General features: G+C 40.3%; 2 protein-coding genes across 2 annotated transcripts; both read right to left on the bottom strand.

The window, feature by feature from the left end:
• Window positions 1-2,593: 2,593 nt before the first annotated feature.
• Window positions 2,594-6,773, bottom strand: LOC102224264 (growth/differentiation factor 2). The gene is made up of 2 exons (XM_005809678.2): window positions 5,620-6,773; window positions 2,594-4,727 (listed from the first exon to the last, which is right to left on the bottom strand). Exons 1-2 carry the CDS (start codon window positions 5,963-5,965, stop codon window positions 3,826-3,828), a joined length of 1,248 nt encoding a protein of 415 aa, XP_005809735.1. The 5' UTR covers window positions 5,966-6,773; the 3' UTR covers window positions 2,594-3,825.
• A 1,769-nt stretch (window positions 6,774-8,542) lies between these two features.
• On the bottom strand, window positions 8,543-15,600 carry gdf10 (growth differentiation factor 10). Its single transcript, XM_005809668.3, has 3 exons — window positions 15,222-15,600; window positions 10,692-11,593; window positions 8,543-10,393 (listed from the first exon to the last, which is right to left on the bottom strand). Exons 1-3 carry the CDS (start codon window positions 15,457-15,459, stop codon window positions 10,202-10,204), a joined length of 1,332 nt encoding a protein of 443 aa, XP_005809725.2. The 5' UTR covers window positions 15,460-15,600; the 3' UTR covers window positions 8,543-10,201.
• Between the last annotated feature and the right edge of the window lie 2,676 nt (window positions 15,601-18,276).

Raw genomic sequence — 18,276 nt, 5'->3', positions numbered from 1 at the left:
TAAACCAATTTTGATACTGCTCAAAAAACCACCTCAGCGCCAAAACGTTTTATTGAAAAAGAAGAGTTTTTTTTTTAATTGCCATGTTTCCATTATGCAAATGTATATTTTAAATGGTAATCATATGGACAAGGGAAACGCAACTATTGTCATTTTGGGGGTTTTCTCTGGCGCTAAGAATGAGGTAGGAATAAAATGTTGCCTGGACTCCATGCCTCCTTGTATGGGGAGTGTGACTTGAACCACATATTTCGTGAAGCCTGCTTCTGATTGGCCAGGTTGCACCTGGTGATGATTCTTTCCCTCAAAGCTTCTGATTCAGAACTTCGACTGATGCCCTGTTTCGACGAGTAAAATGGCTTGGTTTGCATCTTACACCCAGTATGAAAATCACATTTCTGTGTGGAGGGCCTCCATGACTTTTAATTTTGATTTCATGGAACGTGTTCTTGGTCTTGGTGCTTTGCAGACATTTAAATGGCGTTGGCCTGGGTTCTGATGCTATTCATAGACTAGATTAATTATGGGACACAAATACAGGATGTCCAAGTGTTTGCACAATCATGTCCCCCTTTCCACTTCTGATAAGCCGGTGTCACTGACTTCAAATGTTTACAAATCTAACAGTATGTGCAATAAAAACTGAAACAGAAACATTGGTGAAGGGCCACCCTTTGGAAATGACTCCAAGAAAACAGTGGGAAATCCTACAGGAGGTCATAGAACAGGCATGTCCAAAGTCCGGCCCGGGGGCCAATCACGGCCCGCGGTCAGATTTCATACGGCCCGCAGCTTCGGTCTTATAATGTATTATTTATGGCCCGCCTGCACCGTGAAACAGAATCAATAAATCATAAAACTTGAAACTGTAATTCCTCCTTTCACCAAATGGTGGCAGCACCACTTTAATACTATCAGTCTCTGCCTCCGTGCAGCGAACCGCTCTCCACTCATTTCTGCCATGGCCACTGCAAAGAAAACAAGTTTACAGTGAGGGCCGCCGCTTTCAAGAGAGATGGGAATTATAATACTTCTTCACTGAAAATCAAGGCAATTGTGCTTATCTAATTTGTAATGAGACGGTTGCCTTGTTTAAGGATTTCAACGTAAAGAGACACTACCAGACTAAACATGCTAACACATACAACAAGCTAACAGGAAGTGACCGTGCTGAAAAACTGAAGCAGCTCCAAGCTGGACTGGCATCACAACAGCGATTTCTTTGGGCCTGAGTCAAAAGAAAATACCACCAAAGCTACGAAGTTAATGTTAATAGCTAAACATGGCAAACCTTCTACTGAAGGTACATTTATCAAAACTGTGTTATGAAAATGGTGGAGAACATTTTGCCCTGAGAAGAAGCAAGAATTTGAGAAAAATGTTTGCCTGGCAGTAACAGTGTGGCACTGAGAGTTGAGGACATGAAACTGAGTGTTTTGAACGGCAACGTCTGTCACTATCAGCAGTGAAAAGCCAAAAGAACATTTATGCACCTGGATTTATGGCACTTATTTTTATTAAACTCTTGAGTAAGATTTGGTTATGAACCTGTAGATATAGTAAATGACGAGCAAAATTCACTTGTTTTAAGATTTAATAATAACAGACAACTTTGCATTACTTATAACTCCTGTTTAAAATGTTCTTGAGGCAAAGATATTTTTAAACTCATGTAAATTTAAGGTATTTCATACAGTTTGTTCAATGTTATCTGACTCTCCAGATATGAATGAAAGGCAGAATTTGGGTTTTTAGAGTTGTTCTCATTTGCCTGAGTGGCTTATATTTGGTTATTTTGTCATTTGAAAAATAAAAATAATTGTGACAATGAAAATTGTTTTATAACAGAGTGTATTTGCATGAAACTTTTGTAGTTAAAAAATGTCCGAACAAACTATTGGCCCCCAGGCATCTTGACTTTATCAAATCTGGCCCTCTTTGCAAAAAGTTTGGACACCCCTGTCATAGAAGAACATCCAAAGTACCTCCAGGAAACGAATCATAGTCAAACACAGGGTGGTGTAATTTTTTTAATGTTATTTACATTACCTTTTTTTTTTTTTTGTAAAAATCATGACATGTGAAGCAGAAAATGAGGTTGAAGACTCAATACAAATTTAGGGGAATTTTGCAGCAAAACTGTATAATTTTATTGATATAATCGATTAGAGACAAGCATCCATCGTCCATGTATAGCAGTGGTCCCCAAACTACGGCCCGCGGGCCAGATGCGGCCCGCCTCCACATTTGGTCCGGCCCCCTGAACAATACCAGAGTATTTTCATATATGTGCATTTTTATTTGATAAGTTGGACTTTTGCAATAAAATAAATGTTCCTTAGTAATGAACTTTATTTATTATTAACTACTAGTTAGTAACTATTTTATACATGCATATAATTGACCCTAACCCTTTTTTTTATGTGGAGAACCCAGTGTTATTTGGTTATTATTTATTTCATAAATAGTGTTATTTCCTGACTTTTGTTCTCTGAAGAATCCAGAAAAGGTTATTTGATTGTGCTTTCTGAAAAACAATACATTTTTATGTTTAGCACTCTTACAATCGTCACATTTTTTCTGCTACAAACTGACCCCGGCCCCCCATCAGAGAAGGGACAAGTTATGTGGCCCTCACAGGAGAAAGTTTGGGGACCCCTGATGTATAGCATAACTTATTCAAATACGTGGAAGCAGTTATTTACAGGCCATTGATAAAGTACATATTACTATTAAACACGTTTTTATTTACCAGTTAATGTACAAATTGAGCCGTTATGATGCCTAAAAATCAGTTATTCAGTATTTATCCTTTCACTTTATTATTGCTACTATAAGCTTTTACTAGAAGCTGGTATAAAAAAAAAAAAGATTCTTGTCCGATTTTAACTACAACCTCAGATTAAACCCTACAAATGAGAACATATTCATACCTCTGGAAACTTTTCACATTTTGACACATCAAAGCCACAAACTTTAATGTATTTTGAGATTTTTATGCTGTGGACCACCATAAACTACCTGTTTAGTAAATGGAGTCCACTGTGTGTGATTAAATCCATTTCTGTTTCTGGCCTCAGTGGTTTGTTAGAGAACAAACGGCATCAAGGACAGGGAGGAAGCTCAGGTTCAAAACTTAAGGGTTAGGTTCCAGATTAAAGTCCTGAACTGTGAACATTGTGACCACTGTTCAATGTAGATATACAATGTTCTACCTAAATCTATGGTCCATGTGTGGGGTAAAAACTTTACACAGAATCCTGGAAAAACATCACCTGCTCAGTGAAACATGGTACTGGCATAATCATCCTCTGGGGATTTTTTTTGTCAACAGGCATGAGGACAATATTGTACACAATTGACAAGTCTGAGGTACTTCATGCAAAAAGTGTCTGTATTTTGGTTTCCTGCAAGTTGGAGTCATTTCAAATGCTAGAAAAATAATTACTTACCAACAATAATTCTTTATTTGAATTTAACAATAAGGTAATGGCGACGCTGAAAGTGCAATCCCTTAATTAAAGGAGTGTTGAAGACATTACAGTGGAAACCCATCTGTTTGTGGGTCAGTATTTGTGGATATTTTTGTAGAGAAAATCAAAAATATTCAAAAGAAAATGCAGCTTGAGAGGCTGAAAAAGCCACATGTCTACTATTTCAGTGCTACTTTACATGTTATTGTGTTGATAGAGAATACTTTAACATGCCTCTTAGGGTAAGCACAAGTCAACAGCTGCTTAACCTTTAACCTTTCTGGCATAAACTGTGTTTAAAACACAAAAGCAATTCACCTCTTCCACCTGCTTTACCCCGACTCTTTTCCGACTACCTGCAACCGCACTCCGCCACCTTCATTTCCTCATAAAGGTATCTGATAGTGATGCGCCCGTTCTCCTTGTACATGACCGTTATGGGGTCCAGTTTTATGGGCACGCAGCAGGCCATGTTGGCCTTCTTGGGGTCCCTGAGGTTCAGCAGCGTCTGGATGATGGCGTGCCTCGACGGGGTGGACTCGTCCGTCAGCGGGTAGGAACACATCCCACGGCACTCGAAGGCGTCGTACTCCGGGGGCGCCACGATCCAGCTGTTCCAGCCGATGTCTTTGAAGCTGACCCTGAGCGAGGTTCTGCGGCAGTACTCCCCGTCCGCCTTGCGTTTTGTTCGCCGCGGGCGCCGAGCGCGGGGGGTCTCGCGCGGCGCCCGACGGCCTCTGTCCCAGTCGGCCCCCGTGTGAAGGAAAGGGTCTTCCTCGCGGAGGGCCATCTCTCTGAGCTCTCTCTTTCTCTCCGTCCTCCTGCTGTTAAAGTCGTCCGAGAAGATTATTAAAGCGGCTGCGGAATCGTCGCCGACAGACGCGCTCATGTTCAGACAGCCCGCTCCCTCCTCTGCTCCGTCGCAGTCCTCCCTGTCCACCGCCACGTCGAGCGCTGTGGCGCCCCGGCCCGACCCAATCCCGCTCCGAATGGCTGCCGTCACATCGAACGTGGCCCATGTGCTCTGCGAGGCCGACACGCCCGCGCTGTCCAGCGGGCGCGAAGGCGAGGTGGAGTTGTCGCCGTTCGCTTCGTAGACTTTGACTGCGGTTTTGAAGCTCTGCGACGTGACATTTGACCCGGTATGTGGGAAGAAGAAGAGCTGCAGCTCAGCGGTGATGATCTGCTCGTGGTTCGGGATGCTGACGTTGAACTGCAGCCGGAACCTTGACTTTGGGCCGATTATCATGACATCTATTAAAGATAACAAGAAAAAAAAGGATCAGTTAGTTTATTTATTTAGCCTGTAGAAAACATACTAAATCACATTGTGCATTTATTTTATTTACCAAACACATTTATTTACGTATTTAGATTTTTTTTTAATAAAGAAACGCATATAATAAAATGAACAAATTAATCTCTTTTTAAATAGATAAAAATAGTAATAAGCAAGACCCTCTGAAAATATTTATACATTTATAGGTTGAGCATGATAATAAACTAAGTCAACAAATATGTCAATTTTTATGTGGAATGGTTTTTTTTCTTCAATAATTTTATGTCAAATTTTGTTGTTGTTGCGTGTTTACAGAATTCCAAACACAAACATACACGTATTTAATTTTTTCTAAATAACCCGTCTTCAGAAATCCAGAAATACTTAATTATTTGTATTAGAAACAAGTAAATAAATAAATATTCATTCAATTTGTATTTATTTTGTGCTCTTTGTATCTTTACCATCTTAAATTTGTTTTAGGCAAGGCTTCTGACTTTTTTCTTTTTTTTTTTTTTAGCAAAGTTTATATCTATTGAGATTTGGTTCTAAAACATTTCTTGAATGAAAAACATAAATAAAACACTCCCAGCTCAATCCCGCTCTCCAGTATAACAGCTTGTCAGTTTGCAGCTTCGGTTGCCCCTTCACCTTTCACCCCAACTTATCCTTTTTTAACACTTACTTCTCAATTTACTTTCATTAATTTAACAAACCCCTTCCATGACAGTGTTTTCTCAGAGCAAATAATATTCTCCTAACTGTGTCAAGCAACAAAAACAACAACAATGGTGACAATTAACCATATCTCCATTTCTATAAACTTGTTTGCATCAGAGACGCAGAAGGCGTCATCACTGTCGGTACCTTGGACGGCGAAGCTTCGTATGACATCAAACTGAGGGACCGCCGACCGGTTTGAGGAGTACTTGTTGTACAGCTCCACCATGAACTGAGAGGGCGAGATCTTTCGATCCTCCTGTGGAACGTCTGAAAGGTTGAGTTGCCTCAGGAAACCTTCCTTCATGCTTTCCAAAAAGTCCATTTGTGACTCCTTGTCTTCTTTCTCCAACACGTCCTCCGACAGCTCCAAGTAGAGCCTCTCCAGATCTTCGCTTTGGGAGTTGTTACTGAGAGGCTTGCAGGTGCAGGAGGCGATGGAGACCACCAGAGTCGCGCACGTCTGGAGCAGGAAGGTCCCGGATATCTTCATTTTGATAAAAGAGTCTTAGCGGGCGACGACTTTAGCCTCTGAAATGAGAGTTTGCGGTTGGAAAGGTTGAAAACGGCGTTCCCCGGCGCAAGAATGACGGTCTTGTTATCCGCTCCCATGCTCCAAGAGTAAACAGAGGGACTGGCGTCAACCGAAAAACGAAAAAAAAAAGTAGCTTGGCCTGCTTATCACCATCATTGATGCCCTTCTAAAGCTCCGTTATCATCTGGAGGCTGTCGGCTAATGAAGACACTGTAAACACTTCACAGCGATAATGAGGGAAGCGCTGGAAAATGTGAGGTTTTTGACAAGCGGACATTTCCACAAAGTGCCTTTTTCCCAGCTACATATTCACATCAACCAGAGAGGAACAGCTGGAGAAACATGGCACCTCGTAGCAAGTTCCAACTTCTTCTTCTTCTGAAAAGTGTGTTGAAACACAGCAGAGAGATCAGGGATTAAGTTGATGAGAAGATTAAAACAGTTCAGGTTATAAACCGGCACCTTGAGCCTCACAGACCAGAGTCTAAAAATGAAAAGAGTTTGAAAGACCAACTAACCAACACACGGCTTTCCAGCTAGACTGACAGACTGACGGTGAATAAATTAAGGGAAACACACCAATTTTGCTTTTTAATAAAATGTTCTGGTGCTCACACTACGATGAGGTGTTTGGTTTTGTTGGGGGGCCAAATCGTAATTGGTGAATTTAGCAAAACTGCTATGGAAACACTTTCCCCCACGTCACACGGGACACATGATTAACAACCAGACGACAGGAAGTAATTGGAGGATCAAGTTTCTTTAATGACTTATTGCGTGAACGAACTTAATTACATTTCTTATTTACACGCCGCAACTGCAAAATGTTTTGTTTTGTTTTACGTTAGCGTCACATTGACCAAGTTTTTGCGCACGTATTTAATGAAAACGCTGCTGTAGAACACGTTCGTTTTAACATCTGATAATAGGAGGAATGTACGCTGCGGCTAAAAACCTCATAAAACATGGGCACCCAGAGAAACTGAGAGCTCATTTCAGAGAAGAAACCGAAAGGCTCAATTATAATTCATCAGAGCAGAAACATGGGAAAATGGGCAAAACTTTACGGCGCAGGAGCCATGCAAACACTGTTGATCCCAATACACATGTATGGTTCAGATTGAATTATTGAAATGATTTATTCATTCTGATCAGATGAGGCTATGACAAAACTGTTTGGCCTACATTTGTTTGACAGGCAAAACTAACTGCACCTCGCTTTGAAGACAACCTCAGTGTATCAGCAGGTATGGACTGTTGCACTGTCCGCACATAGGATGGGTTTGTCAATAGATGGAGGTTTTTGTGAAGGACGCCCTCCCCTCTGAGAGTTAAAGTCTTTTACTCTCGTTGTCACTTAGTACTTGGTTCACGCTGAGCTTTTTAAAAAATGCTCTCAATGGGGCCTTTTCAAGATTTTTGTAAGTTCCCCTCTATGGAGTTATTCATTCGTGAAAGGAGACAACGAAATGCATGGGCACAAGTACAGCAATCGCTGCAGGCATGGAGGGAAATTCAAGTGAAAAGAAAAACCATGAGAAATGTGGGTATAGTGTCATAAGTCAACACCTCGGTGAAGTCGGCCCCCCTACCTTCTTCAAATCCGACATTATTGGTGTCAGTCAACTCGACTACATTTGTGCAGCAAACATTTTTGTTTGTGCTGCTTTGGCTTTGAAGATGGAAGTTTAAAGGTCAACTAGCCTCCCCCCCCCCCCCCACACACACACACTTTCACTAAATCAAAATTACTTTTAATCTTTCATCAATATCTTCAAAGCCAAAGCAGCACAAATAAAACTTTTTGCTGCACAAACGTAGTTGAGTTGATTGACACCAATTTTGTCTGATTTGACGAAGGTAGTGGGGGGTAGGGGGGCTGGTTGACCTTTCATGACCTCTGGGAACATCTCTTAATATCTTTGAAATGATAGCGGCACAAACGAAAATTTTTGCTGCACAAACCAGCACAACCGTTTGACACCAATTTTGTCTGATTTGAAGAAGGTGGGGGACCAACTTCACTGAGGCTTCACTGTAGCAAGATTTGATTTTGTCTCCAATAATTGTTGTGTATTAGGAGATTTTTTATTGCAGTGAATATGTTTAAATAAACGAACCTACAAACATTCAGATTTTTTTCAATTTTAAAACAGACCCTTGTTTTATGTTTTTAATCTACAATGATTTACAGATTATTTCCATTTATAATTGAGGCTGCTACACTTCATTAAAAATATTTTGCATTTCTTGTTTTTGCATTTATAGGCAAACGAACCACAAAAGACTAAATTTTGAACACCCCTGGAGTAATTATTGTGATTATTTATTCCTACACTATGCTGTGCTGTCTCTGTACTAATAAAGATTCACTCAACTCAGCATGCAGGGTGCTTAAAGCTAAACCTGAGTTTGACTTAGTTTTGATTTCTTAGTTAATAATTACCTGACCAACTCGAGTGTTCATAGACAATTCAGTTTAATTCTGGGATGCTAGAGAAGATCCTCAAATATACTAAATAATGACAATAATGGTAAAGGAAGACAGTTATGTATTGGGAAAAGAAGTGATACAGCAAAACACTGAATTTCACACCCTTGATTCCAAAACTAATGAACTATTCAGAGTGGAAGCACATCAAAATCAATATGCAGATTGAAAAAAAATGCAGGAATTGATGCTCCACAAAACCCAATTAATTTTCCACCTGTAGACTCACATAGCACAAGCTGTTTTATTTATTTTTATTTTGTTCCGTCTATTATATAAAAAGCAAAAGTGTGACCGGAGCTTCATGCTTTCTTTCATTGAATGGGTTTCAAGTTGTGTAATTTGGGTTTATGATTTTTTTTAAAATATAGTTTTAACAGATCTAAATTAACAAAAATATTTATATTTTCAAAAATCCCTAAAAGATATAGATAGGGATAAACTGCACATGCTTTGTTTCCAGATTCACACTGTAGTTTCATACAGATTTGTTCAAATGAAAAACACAATCCTCACTTAATTCATAATACTGTATTTAAAAAAAAAAGATATTAGAATTATTAGCTTTATAGTTATCAATTTTATATAAAGTCAACAGTTACCATTGACTGTATATACAAGTCAACTTTTTCTTCCATAAACTTACCATATAATCTGTTCAAGTATACACACTACTGTAATACAATTTAATTACACTTTATAGTCACATACTTGTGAATACATAAATTGGACATTTTAGTTATTGTTTAAAATCCATTATTATTTTACACATCAGTACCTGTACAAGTTTGTTTATGGCCTACATTTGTAAGGAAATCCAGAACAGCTGCACCAAGTTTTTCATTCCTCAGTTCATCAGCTTGCACAGCAGAGGGCAGCATCACACCGTTTTTCACTCTAGGACTCAGAAGATGCAACCACACAAACATTAACATGCCATGCTTGAACAGTCAATGGAAGACCAATAAAACCTTTAAATGAAAAACACAGAAGCAATGCTATTGGAGCTGGTTTTAAGGAGATTATGATGCATTATTCATGATAAAACGTCACCACACCACAGAAATGACAACAGATGGTTAAACGTGACACAAGTTGAACATTCTGCAGTTTCGGTTTCTGATGCTCTCCGCAAGGTTGCAGCCTGTCAGCTTGACTAAAAGTTGAGTTTTTAAAATGAAAGATGAAAGCCAAGAGAGGAAAGCTGCTGAAACCCAGCTCGTCTTTAACTGCACACAAATGGCTAACAGCGGAGTTTCCTGCACAGGGTCGTTCCTAAAGGGTCTGAGGTGACCCTACAAAAACCAGGTCCGCTTGAGTTAAGGCCTAAAGTTTGAGCTAAGACAAAATCATTTTGGATATTTTGTCCAAAAAAAAGAATCCTCATCAACATCCAGGAAGCCAACAAAAAAGATTTTAACATGTTTTCTTAAGGGAACCGCCACAGCCTTTCTTTAAGGAATGTATAGAAATAAGTGAAAACAGAATACGTGATAAACATTAGCTTTAAAAACTGTTAATAGAGCAGCATGCTTTACGGCAACGTTCAGTCAGGTCAGAAAACAAACAAGAACAAGTATGATTTAAAAAAAGGCCATTTCTCAGTTCTTCCCTCTGACGTGGTTTCCTGCACATTCGGCGTCAACAGTACAGTCTTTTTCTCTGTTTTTCAATCATCACACTTCTTGGAGGATTGGGTGGTCCTATCGACAGCCGCACGTATCCACGGACATTCCTGGGTAGACCTTCAGAACCATGTTTCTATCCGGGTCCAGGAAGAGGACACTGAGGGAATTCATCTTGTCTGGAACGCAACATGGTTCCGGGATCCCTGGGACGATTCCGACAGCTCGGACGATACTCTGGATGGTGGCATGATTAGAGGGATGTGCCAACTAAAGAAATCAAGTGTAGAAAAAAAAGCAACCATTAGCACTGAGGACTAACTGAACAACACAGAATTCCCAAAATAAGCATCTAAAATACTTTATCACAGCCAGGGGCAAATCAAGGATCTATCTTCTTCCTCAGTTCAAAAACAGGTCAACTCTTAGACTCAACTGGCCTTACAAGAAGTTCTTAAGCCTTAAATGCTTCCTGTTGATATAATCATTGCCACCCTGCCACCCAACAGATAATTGCTAAAATAATAAACCTCTAGAGAGACTTTATCTTAAAGTTCCCATGACTTACTTTAGGTATAGGGAATCCACATGTCCCGGCACAGTAGTAGGCATCAAAAGACTTTGGTGCCAACACCCATTCACTCCAGCCAATGTCAGCGAAGTCCACTCTGAGGTAGCGTCTGGAGCAAACCCTGGGCTCGCTCCACTGTCTCCTTCTCGCCTTTTTCATTGTCCGTTCATCAAAATTTAAAACCTGGGGCTTTCTCATGGTCTCACTGCTCACCTGCCCGTGCTTTCTCCCATTTGTGACTTCAGCTTTTACTTTAGCTGGGAAGTACGTGTTTTGCCAGAGTTCATGGTTTTTCAAGGTGCTGAAATGAACCTCTGGGATGTCATTGGTTTCAATCTGGAGATGTAGCTCTCTCCGGATCCTTGAAGCTGAAGTGGAGGCGGCTGCGTCATCCCCGACAGGAAAAGGCCCGTACCTCTGAAGTGACAAGGCGACACTGTTAGGCTCGTCTATAGCTTGATCGTCAGCATACACCAGAATGTACGGCTGGTTGGCCGGAGACAGATGCTCATGGCTGAGTGGGCCTCTCTGTTGAATCCTTGCTGCCTGAAACCCCACATCAACCTCCACAGTGATCACAAGCTCATTGACATCCCTAGCCTGTCTCACCACTGTGGTCACATCTCTGGTTTGCCAAGAGCCTTTCTTTAGCGACATGAGACTAATGTTTCCAAGAGGTATTGCAAAACCCGAATTTGAGGAAGATCCATAGAAGAGGAGCTGCGAGGAGGGCAAATGCCGGACTCCAATGGCTAGGTGGCGAGGCTTTCTCAAATGCCATGGCCTCTGATAGTGACGGGGCCGCTTGTTAAGGAAGTGAAAAGAGGCCGAAAGGATGATCTCTGAGTTTTGAATTGAAGACAGATTGAACTGGAGCAACTCTTTGCCGTGCAAAACTCCTGAAAGACATGAAAAAGCAAATCAGCAGGGTGGAAAGAAAATTCTCATCAACTTGAAAATCGCATGTGACAGCTAGTGTTGGATTGATAACTGGTGTCAAAGTATAAAAGGTAATGCTTTCAAAATTACTACATTTTTCTGTAGTACCATTCATATGGTTTAAATACTTCTTAACGACCTGCCAGAAAAAGTCCCAGACTGACAGCTGTAGTGAGTTAGAGTAAGTGCAAGGGATTGACTCACAAAGCGCTGCTATTCTCCCACCTGTTACTTAGCACTGCCACCCAGCTAGCTAAAAAGACTAATCGACTTTTCCCTTATTTCCAGAAAGAGATATTTGGCACTCTGGCGAAATTCCACCCCCCAAAAAAAGAGTCACGGTGCATAAAATAAAGGAGCATCCTCCATCCCTCTGAAATCAAGACTAAGAACTCACGTGTTTAGCTGCTTTTCAAGCATAATAAATAGAACATTGACCAACATATTTCCTGTGTGCTGATGATTTTAACAATGGCACTCGACAAGATTCAGTGTCTGTTAATGATATTCACAATTGTTGGATGTATTGTGTGTTTATGATGTTTTTATGTTTTTGTGATGTAAAGCACTTTGAACTGCCGTGTTGCTGAAATGTGCTGTACAAATAAACTTGATTGAGTGACGCAGGTTACATTTTATTATTTAAGCAGCAGCAGGAATAATTGTTACTGTTTAAAAATCTAATAAATATATATATTTTTTGGTTTTTACGTTATTGCTGTAATTGTAATAGCTGTATTTTTTACTTAAAGCTTATCATACGGTGAGAATCTAATACGGACCCATAGCTCACGACAGCAGATGCTGCTCTTTCTTAGCTGATTTTTCATTTGAGACAAAGAAACACAATCAAAAATCTCATTTCACCTCAAACGGATATGCTCTTAAACAGATGCGAAACCTAAAACAAGCGCTTCCTGGAACCTGTTATCTGTTTTATCTCGTCCTTTGTCATCTCTTCTGACAGGTTTGAGGTAAATGAGAACCAGTAACCAGAGAAAAAACCCCACTCACCACAACATGTTTCTCAACACATCTGAGCGGAGCGGCATGGAAAATATTAAGCGCGGCACGGTTAAGTGCTTGCCTTATGCATGACCAAAAACCTCATCCCTGATAGCTATACTCTTGAAGTTCAGCCTCGTCTCCCGCACTTCCACCACAGTCTGAAAGACAAACATTGGACCAGTCCAGTAGGTCTCTCGCAGGCATATGGAAGTGCTTATTGAAGAAAAAGTTACTCCCGAGGCTTTACTCTTTTTTTTTTTTTTTTTTTTTTTGGTGTGCAGCCGGTGTCTGGCTGTGATAATAGGCGCTTGTCTAACACCTCGACTGCTACATCTACTGAGGAGGCAACAGCATTTGACTCTTTAAGTCACTCTGTTCAGTAAATCATAACGCAGTCGGAGCACTGAGGTGCAGACATGTAGCCCGAAGGGAGGCTGGCTACTGCTGCGAGATGGACGGTACATCGACACTCGGTTGTTCACGGCCATAAAATACAACAACAAAAAATTAAAAAACACAACTAACCTTTCCACAAAGCATTTTTGATTGAACCTTTAATGTCTAACTTGACCCTTTAGGTTGATACTTTTATCCTTTAAAAGTGACTGAAATGTGTGATGACAATGTAAAACATGCTTAACGCACCTTTTAATTTAAAAACTAGAGCCCCTTAATTCTCCATCTATGCTATTAAAAGCATAGTTATGAATAGATGCTTGAAAATATATATTTCACTTATTTCTGGAATCTTTTTAGTGTGTATATAAATGATTTGCAGCTATTTTTTTCCTGGGTGTGATGAATGGTCAGATTCAAAAGACTTTTGTCATTAAACTTCAATCCGTGTACTTTGATGAAATCTTATACCACAAACACAAAGTAGTGCACAAATTGTGAAGTGGAAGGAAAACAGTGCTTGGTTTTAAAACAGCTTTTACAAATAAAAAACTGGAAAGTGTGAATTTTTATTATTTCCCCCCATAAACCAACACTTTCTGGCACTTTGAGATGACACGTGTTGTGAATTGGTGCCGCATGAACTAAACTAAATTGGTGCAAATACAGCTGCCAGTCATTTAGGACTACGCCTTTACCTGCTCTGCACATCAGGAGACTGAAACTAAGTCAGATTGAAAAACAAGTATCCGTAAGCAGCAATTTTAACATTTTGCCACAGATTCTTACTAGGATGTAAATCTAGATTTTGACTAGGCCATTGCAACACATACTCTTGGGCTAAACCACTTCGCTGTTGTATGTTTAGGGTCACAGCCCTGTTGAAAGGCGAACCTCCGCCCCAGTTTCAAGTGTTTTGAAGAATCCACAATATTTTCATGCATTCAGCTCTATCCAACGTCCCCGCAGCGAGCTGCCACAGGTGATGTCAGGTCAGGATTTACATGTAGGCCAAAACTATCAAACTTTCTGTGTGGGATTATTGATGGAACTTGACTTAATGTCGTGTTTTGATTGTTGATTCTATGTTGCATTGTGTTTCTGTGTTTTAATATGATGTAAAACACTTTGAAATTTCTTGCTGCTGAAATGTGCTATACAAATAAAATTTGATTGCAGAGATCTGGACAACTACTACTGGCGCTCTAAGCAAACCTGGTCTTTATAGAATCAATCAGTTCCTCTAAAATTACCATATGCATCTAGTCTGCTTTTATTTAATTATTTTTGATTGATGCCTGGTCTGTCAGTCAGTTCAATGCTAATTGTGCTATTTTCCATTTTTCAGATAATAAATTGAAAGTAGTTAGTTTGCACTACCTGCCACTTTTGCCTGTTTTCCCTGTCTAAATATTTTTTTAAATGCATTTTTAGTTACCAAGACTTCGTAATCCATCGTAGCCATTGTTGTTTCTGTTGTTTTGTTTCTTTATTCTTGATATTGAACATGTTTTCCAGATCCGCTGTTATATTTGTTGAAAATGGTCTCGAAATGACAATATTAAAAGTTTCTCGCAATAATTTCTGGGACAGTTTATCGCCCAGTAAAATGTGTTCTTGCAGCAGGCCTGTCTGTGAAATGTTCAAAGCTTGGGATATTATTTGCATTAATCTGCTTTACATTTCTCCCTGGTGTGTCTGCCTTGTTTGGTCTTCATGATGCTGGTTTTGCTCTAACGCGGTTTCTACAGCCATCACAGAGCCAATGGATGGATGAATAACACACACACTGACTCTATTTACTAATTCATTGGCTTCTGGAAGCAGTTTGCTACATTCAATTTAGGAGCATCAGAATAAAGAAGGTTGGCAACTAATGTACACCAGATTTTTATTAGTAAATAAAATGTGAACAATCATTTTCCTATTCATAATAGCGTGTTGTGTCATTTTTGTGTTGTTTCTATCACTTAAAACCTCGTAAAATACGTTAGTTTGCGTCTGTAAGGTGAGACAGGTTGAAAGGGAGTGAATACTTGAGGAAGGCTCTGTAAACATTACATATTGACATCTTAGTGCTTTGAAGACACAAATGTTGTCTCACAAAATCCAATTAATCCAATTCACAAAATGAACAGAGATAGGCTGGACCGACAGAAATGAATGCGCGGATCAGCGACTCACTCGGGACAGCTTTGAAGCTCCTCACGGTGTTTCCCGCCGCGTGGCTCCGCGGCTCCTCGCTGTACCTCTCGTGCAGCTTGAACATGTTGACGGAGACAGCGTCCCGGCTCGCGCTCTCCTGAGCAGAGACGCGCTCATCCACCTCCGGCCGCGCGCGGGCAACTTGACGCGCGAGGTGAGCCCCGCCGGGCGCGAGGATCACCAACAAACTCCAGATGTGAAAAAGCCAAGTCGCCATAAGTGACAATCTGAGGGATGAATGCAGTTGAAGTAAGGAGAGCGAAGCACGGAAGCCGCGTGTTTTCAGCCAGACGTCCAGCCGGTTTTACAGATAATAAAGCCCTCCGCGGCTGTCTCTGCTGTGGGAGGAGAGCCTGCCTGCCCCGGAACCGGCCGGGCCCGGCCCAGGCGCGTGCATGAAGCGATGCTGCTGGATGACAGGCGGTGACGTCTCCTGAGCGCACAACCAACAAGAACCGGGCACCCCATCAGGTAAACTAATGCAAAGTTTAGAGCTCCCAGTGGGCTCCTGTCATTAGCTGCTTTTCATTAACCATAGCAATGCGCAAATTGAAATAACGAAAATTATTTAGCTTAATGGAAACACGTCAATTTTGATAAACCCCACTCTTTTCCGATAGAGTGAAGGTGGTTTGTCCACCACATTGAAAGAAATGTACTTAGCAAAACAGCAACGGAAACACTTTTTCCCCCGTCACGTGATCTACAACCAGACGTTACTACCGGCGAAAACAACAAAGAAGATGAGTGCCAGCTAGCCGCGGCAGATTTCTGAGTATAATTTATGTAACATTTACATAAATTGCCATGATTTTTTCACACTGCATGAACGGGCTTATTTACGTGTAACTCCAGTTTCAGTTCTTATTTAATGGAAGAACCGCAACTGCCAAATTGTGTTTTTTTTTTTTACATTAGCAGAATAGCGACAAAACAATTTGCGCACACTTGTCATGGTAACACAGCTATTGACCACTTTGGTTGGACATAATTATTGTCCATCTTCACTTAATATTCATTGCTATTTGACTTTTATTTTTGAAATGTGACACAACATTGAGGAAAGTGTTAGCCTGATAAAACCTTGTGCTATTTGCTTTGTACTAAAGGTCTGGACTCATGGCTATTGAGAAACGATCACTTACACAGTAACAGGTTTGCTGCTGCTGCATCATTTAATTCCATTACCAAATCTTAATATATAAAAGTATTACAGGTTACATATTCATGAAAGCCAAATAGTTTTCATAGCTTTAAAGGGAAACTTTTCTCTACTGTGACTGAAGTCTCTTACTGGTAAACTGAGATGAATTTGACTTTTTTTTTCTGCTTAAAAGAGAGAGCAAACAAGCCAAAACTAACTGGAGAAACGTCTCTGTCCTGTCAGTTTCCACACAGATATTTTACACTACATCAATTTTAATTTTTCCTAAAAGTTTACAACTGGGTATTGGATTTCATCACGACAACATTGACTCCATGTAATTTTACACTTTCCGCTTAGCTAGCCGCAGTTTATGTAACTTCTAAGAGTTGTAAAAATATGAGATCTTTGCATGTAGTTTCATTGCTGGTTCCAGACTTCAGAATCAGTCCAGTTTATGAGCAAAACTTCAGCTGGAGGAGAAAAGACGATGGACGCAACCTGGAAACGTGTTCTTAGCTTACAGTGGGTCAGATCAATATGATTTTTTTCTGAGTAGAAAACCAACAACAGGTTTGGACAAAACTTGTTCAGGTATTATTTAGACTTACCTTATATACATTTCTCATTCTAGTAGCTGGATTCTTTTTTTTTACAATAAGACATTACACTGCTCTCATTCAAAACTCTGCCCTCTACCTGAAAATTAGGTTGTTTCTCAAAGAATATCTCTGCATTCTCACAAAACTGTTTCTGCTGTGATGTTTTCTGACAAATAGTCCTCCATTGTTTCTAAACCGTCCTTCTCGCATGGATTTAGCTTCCTGAAACTATTGGTGTAAATGTTTTGAGTGCACTTTTTCGGTGGGGGGAGAGGGGGGGAAATATACCTTTTACTTTTTAAGTTGATGGAGGGACTTTTGATTTGTAAACTTATCAGTTTTTGTGGCAATCTAGAGCGTAAATGTGGGAAGACACAACAACTAATATGACCTGAGGGTTTCAAAATGGCACAGCCATTAACCAAATGTCTCTATGGGAAAGGTAAGAGAATATTCTGATCGAGAAAAGACGTGAACTAGCATGCTAGCGCGGACATGGCAGCAAGAAAATAGCCTTGTCCTTAAGCGGTTCAAAATAACTGGAACTGACAAATATTAAAATCCAACTTTATCTCGCCAACTCATGAAGCTCTAACCAGAAAACTGCAGCAAATGTTTTTCATGTGAGCTCATGCTACTGTAAATTAAAAAAAGAGGAATTTATTTAAAGCTTTTACACATCGTTACTGTGCATATTAATAAATTTCAAAGATGCTGTGTTAAGACATTGTTAGCCTTTTTTTTTTTTAAATTTTGCAGCAGAAAAGCAACAGGTCGACTTGCGGTTTCTGATGCAGCACAACGGTTTCCCTGTGACAGACGCGGCAGCATGTTACTGCCACCGCAGGTCGGACGGCCATTAAAATACCTCCTACTGCTCCAGAGGGGGGATCACAAGGCGCTCTTTGACACCACTGTGTCCCACATCAGAGATAAAGGACTGAGCTGAGACCGAGGTCCCCCCCCCCCCGACCACTATTTGGTGAAAAGAACGACTTGTCATGCCGTTTCAGCAAAAAGAGCGCGATAGCATCGGTCTCCTCCCAAGGAGTAATCAGAAGCTGTTATCACTCAGCGTCTAATTGATTTTAATGGGACAGGAAAAACAAATGTTGTTCTTATGAGTTTCCTTTTGATGCCTGTTTCCCCCTCACCCTCTTTGTGGTCTACAAGAAAATTGACGAGGAGTCAGGGAGGCTTTGTTGTGCCAAAAATAACTATCAATCAGGGGTTGTTTTTTTTCTTTTCTTGCGTAGCAGAAAACAACAAAAGGCATTAATCATTAGAT

The sequence above is a fragment of the Xiphophorus maculatus genome, chromosome 10 (genome assembly GCF_002775205.1).
Source record: "Xiphophorus maculatus strain JP 163 A chromosome 10, X_maculatus-5.0-male, whole genome shotgun sequence".
NCBI classification, from domain to species: Eukaryota; Metazoa; Chordata; class Actinopteri; order Cyprinodontiformes; family Poeciliidae; genus Xiphophorus; species Xiphophorus maculatus.
The sequence above is the reverse complement of the archived record's forward strand: the minus strand, read 5'-3'. Positions and strand labels throughout refer to the sequence as shown.

Coding starts and splice junctions, on each gene's coding strand:
- gdf10 (XM_005809668.3), bottom strand. CDS start 15,459: ATGGCGACTTGGCTTTTTCACATCTGGAGTTTGTTGGTGATCCTCGCG. Junction 11,594..15,221: donor GAGCTTCAAAGCTGTCCCGA/GTGAGTCGCTGA, acceptor CATGTCTTTCAG/GAGTTTTGCACGGCAAAGAG. Junction 10,394..10,691: donor GTGGATTCCCTATACCTAAA/GTAAGTCATGGG, acceptor TGATTTCTTTAG/TTGGCACATCCCTCTAATCA.
- LOC102224264 (XM_005809678.2), bottom strand. CDS start 5,965: ATGAAGATATCCGGGACCTTCCTGCTCCAGACGTGCGCGACTCTGGTG. Junction 4,728..5,619: donor ACGAAGCTTCGCCGTCCAAG/GTACCGACAGTG, acceptor TATCTTTAATAG/ATGTCATGATAATCGGCCCA.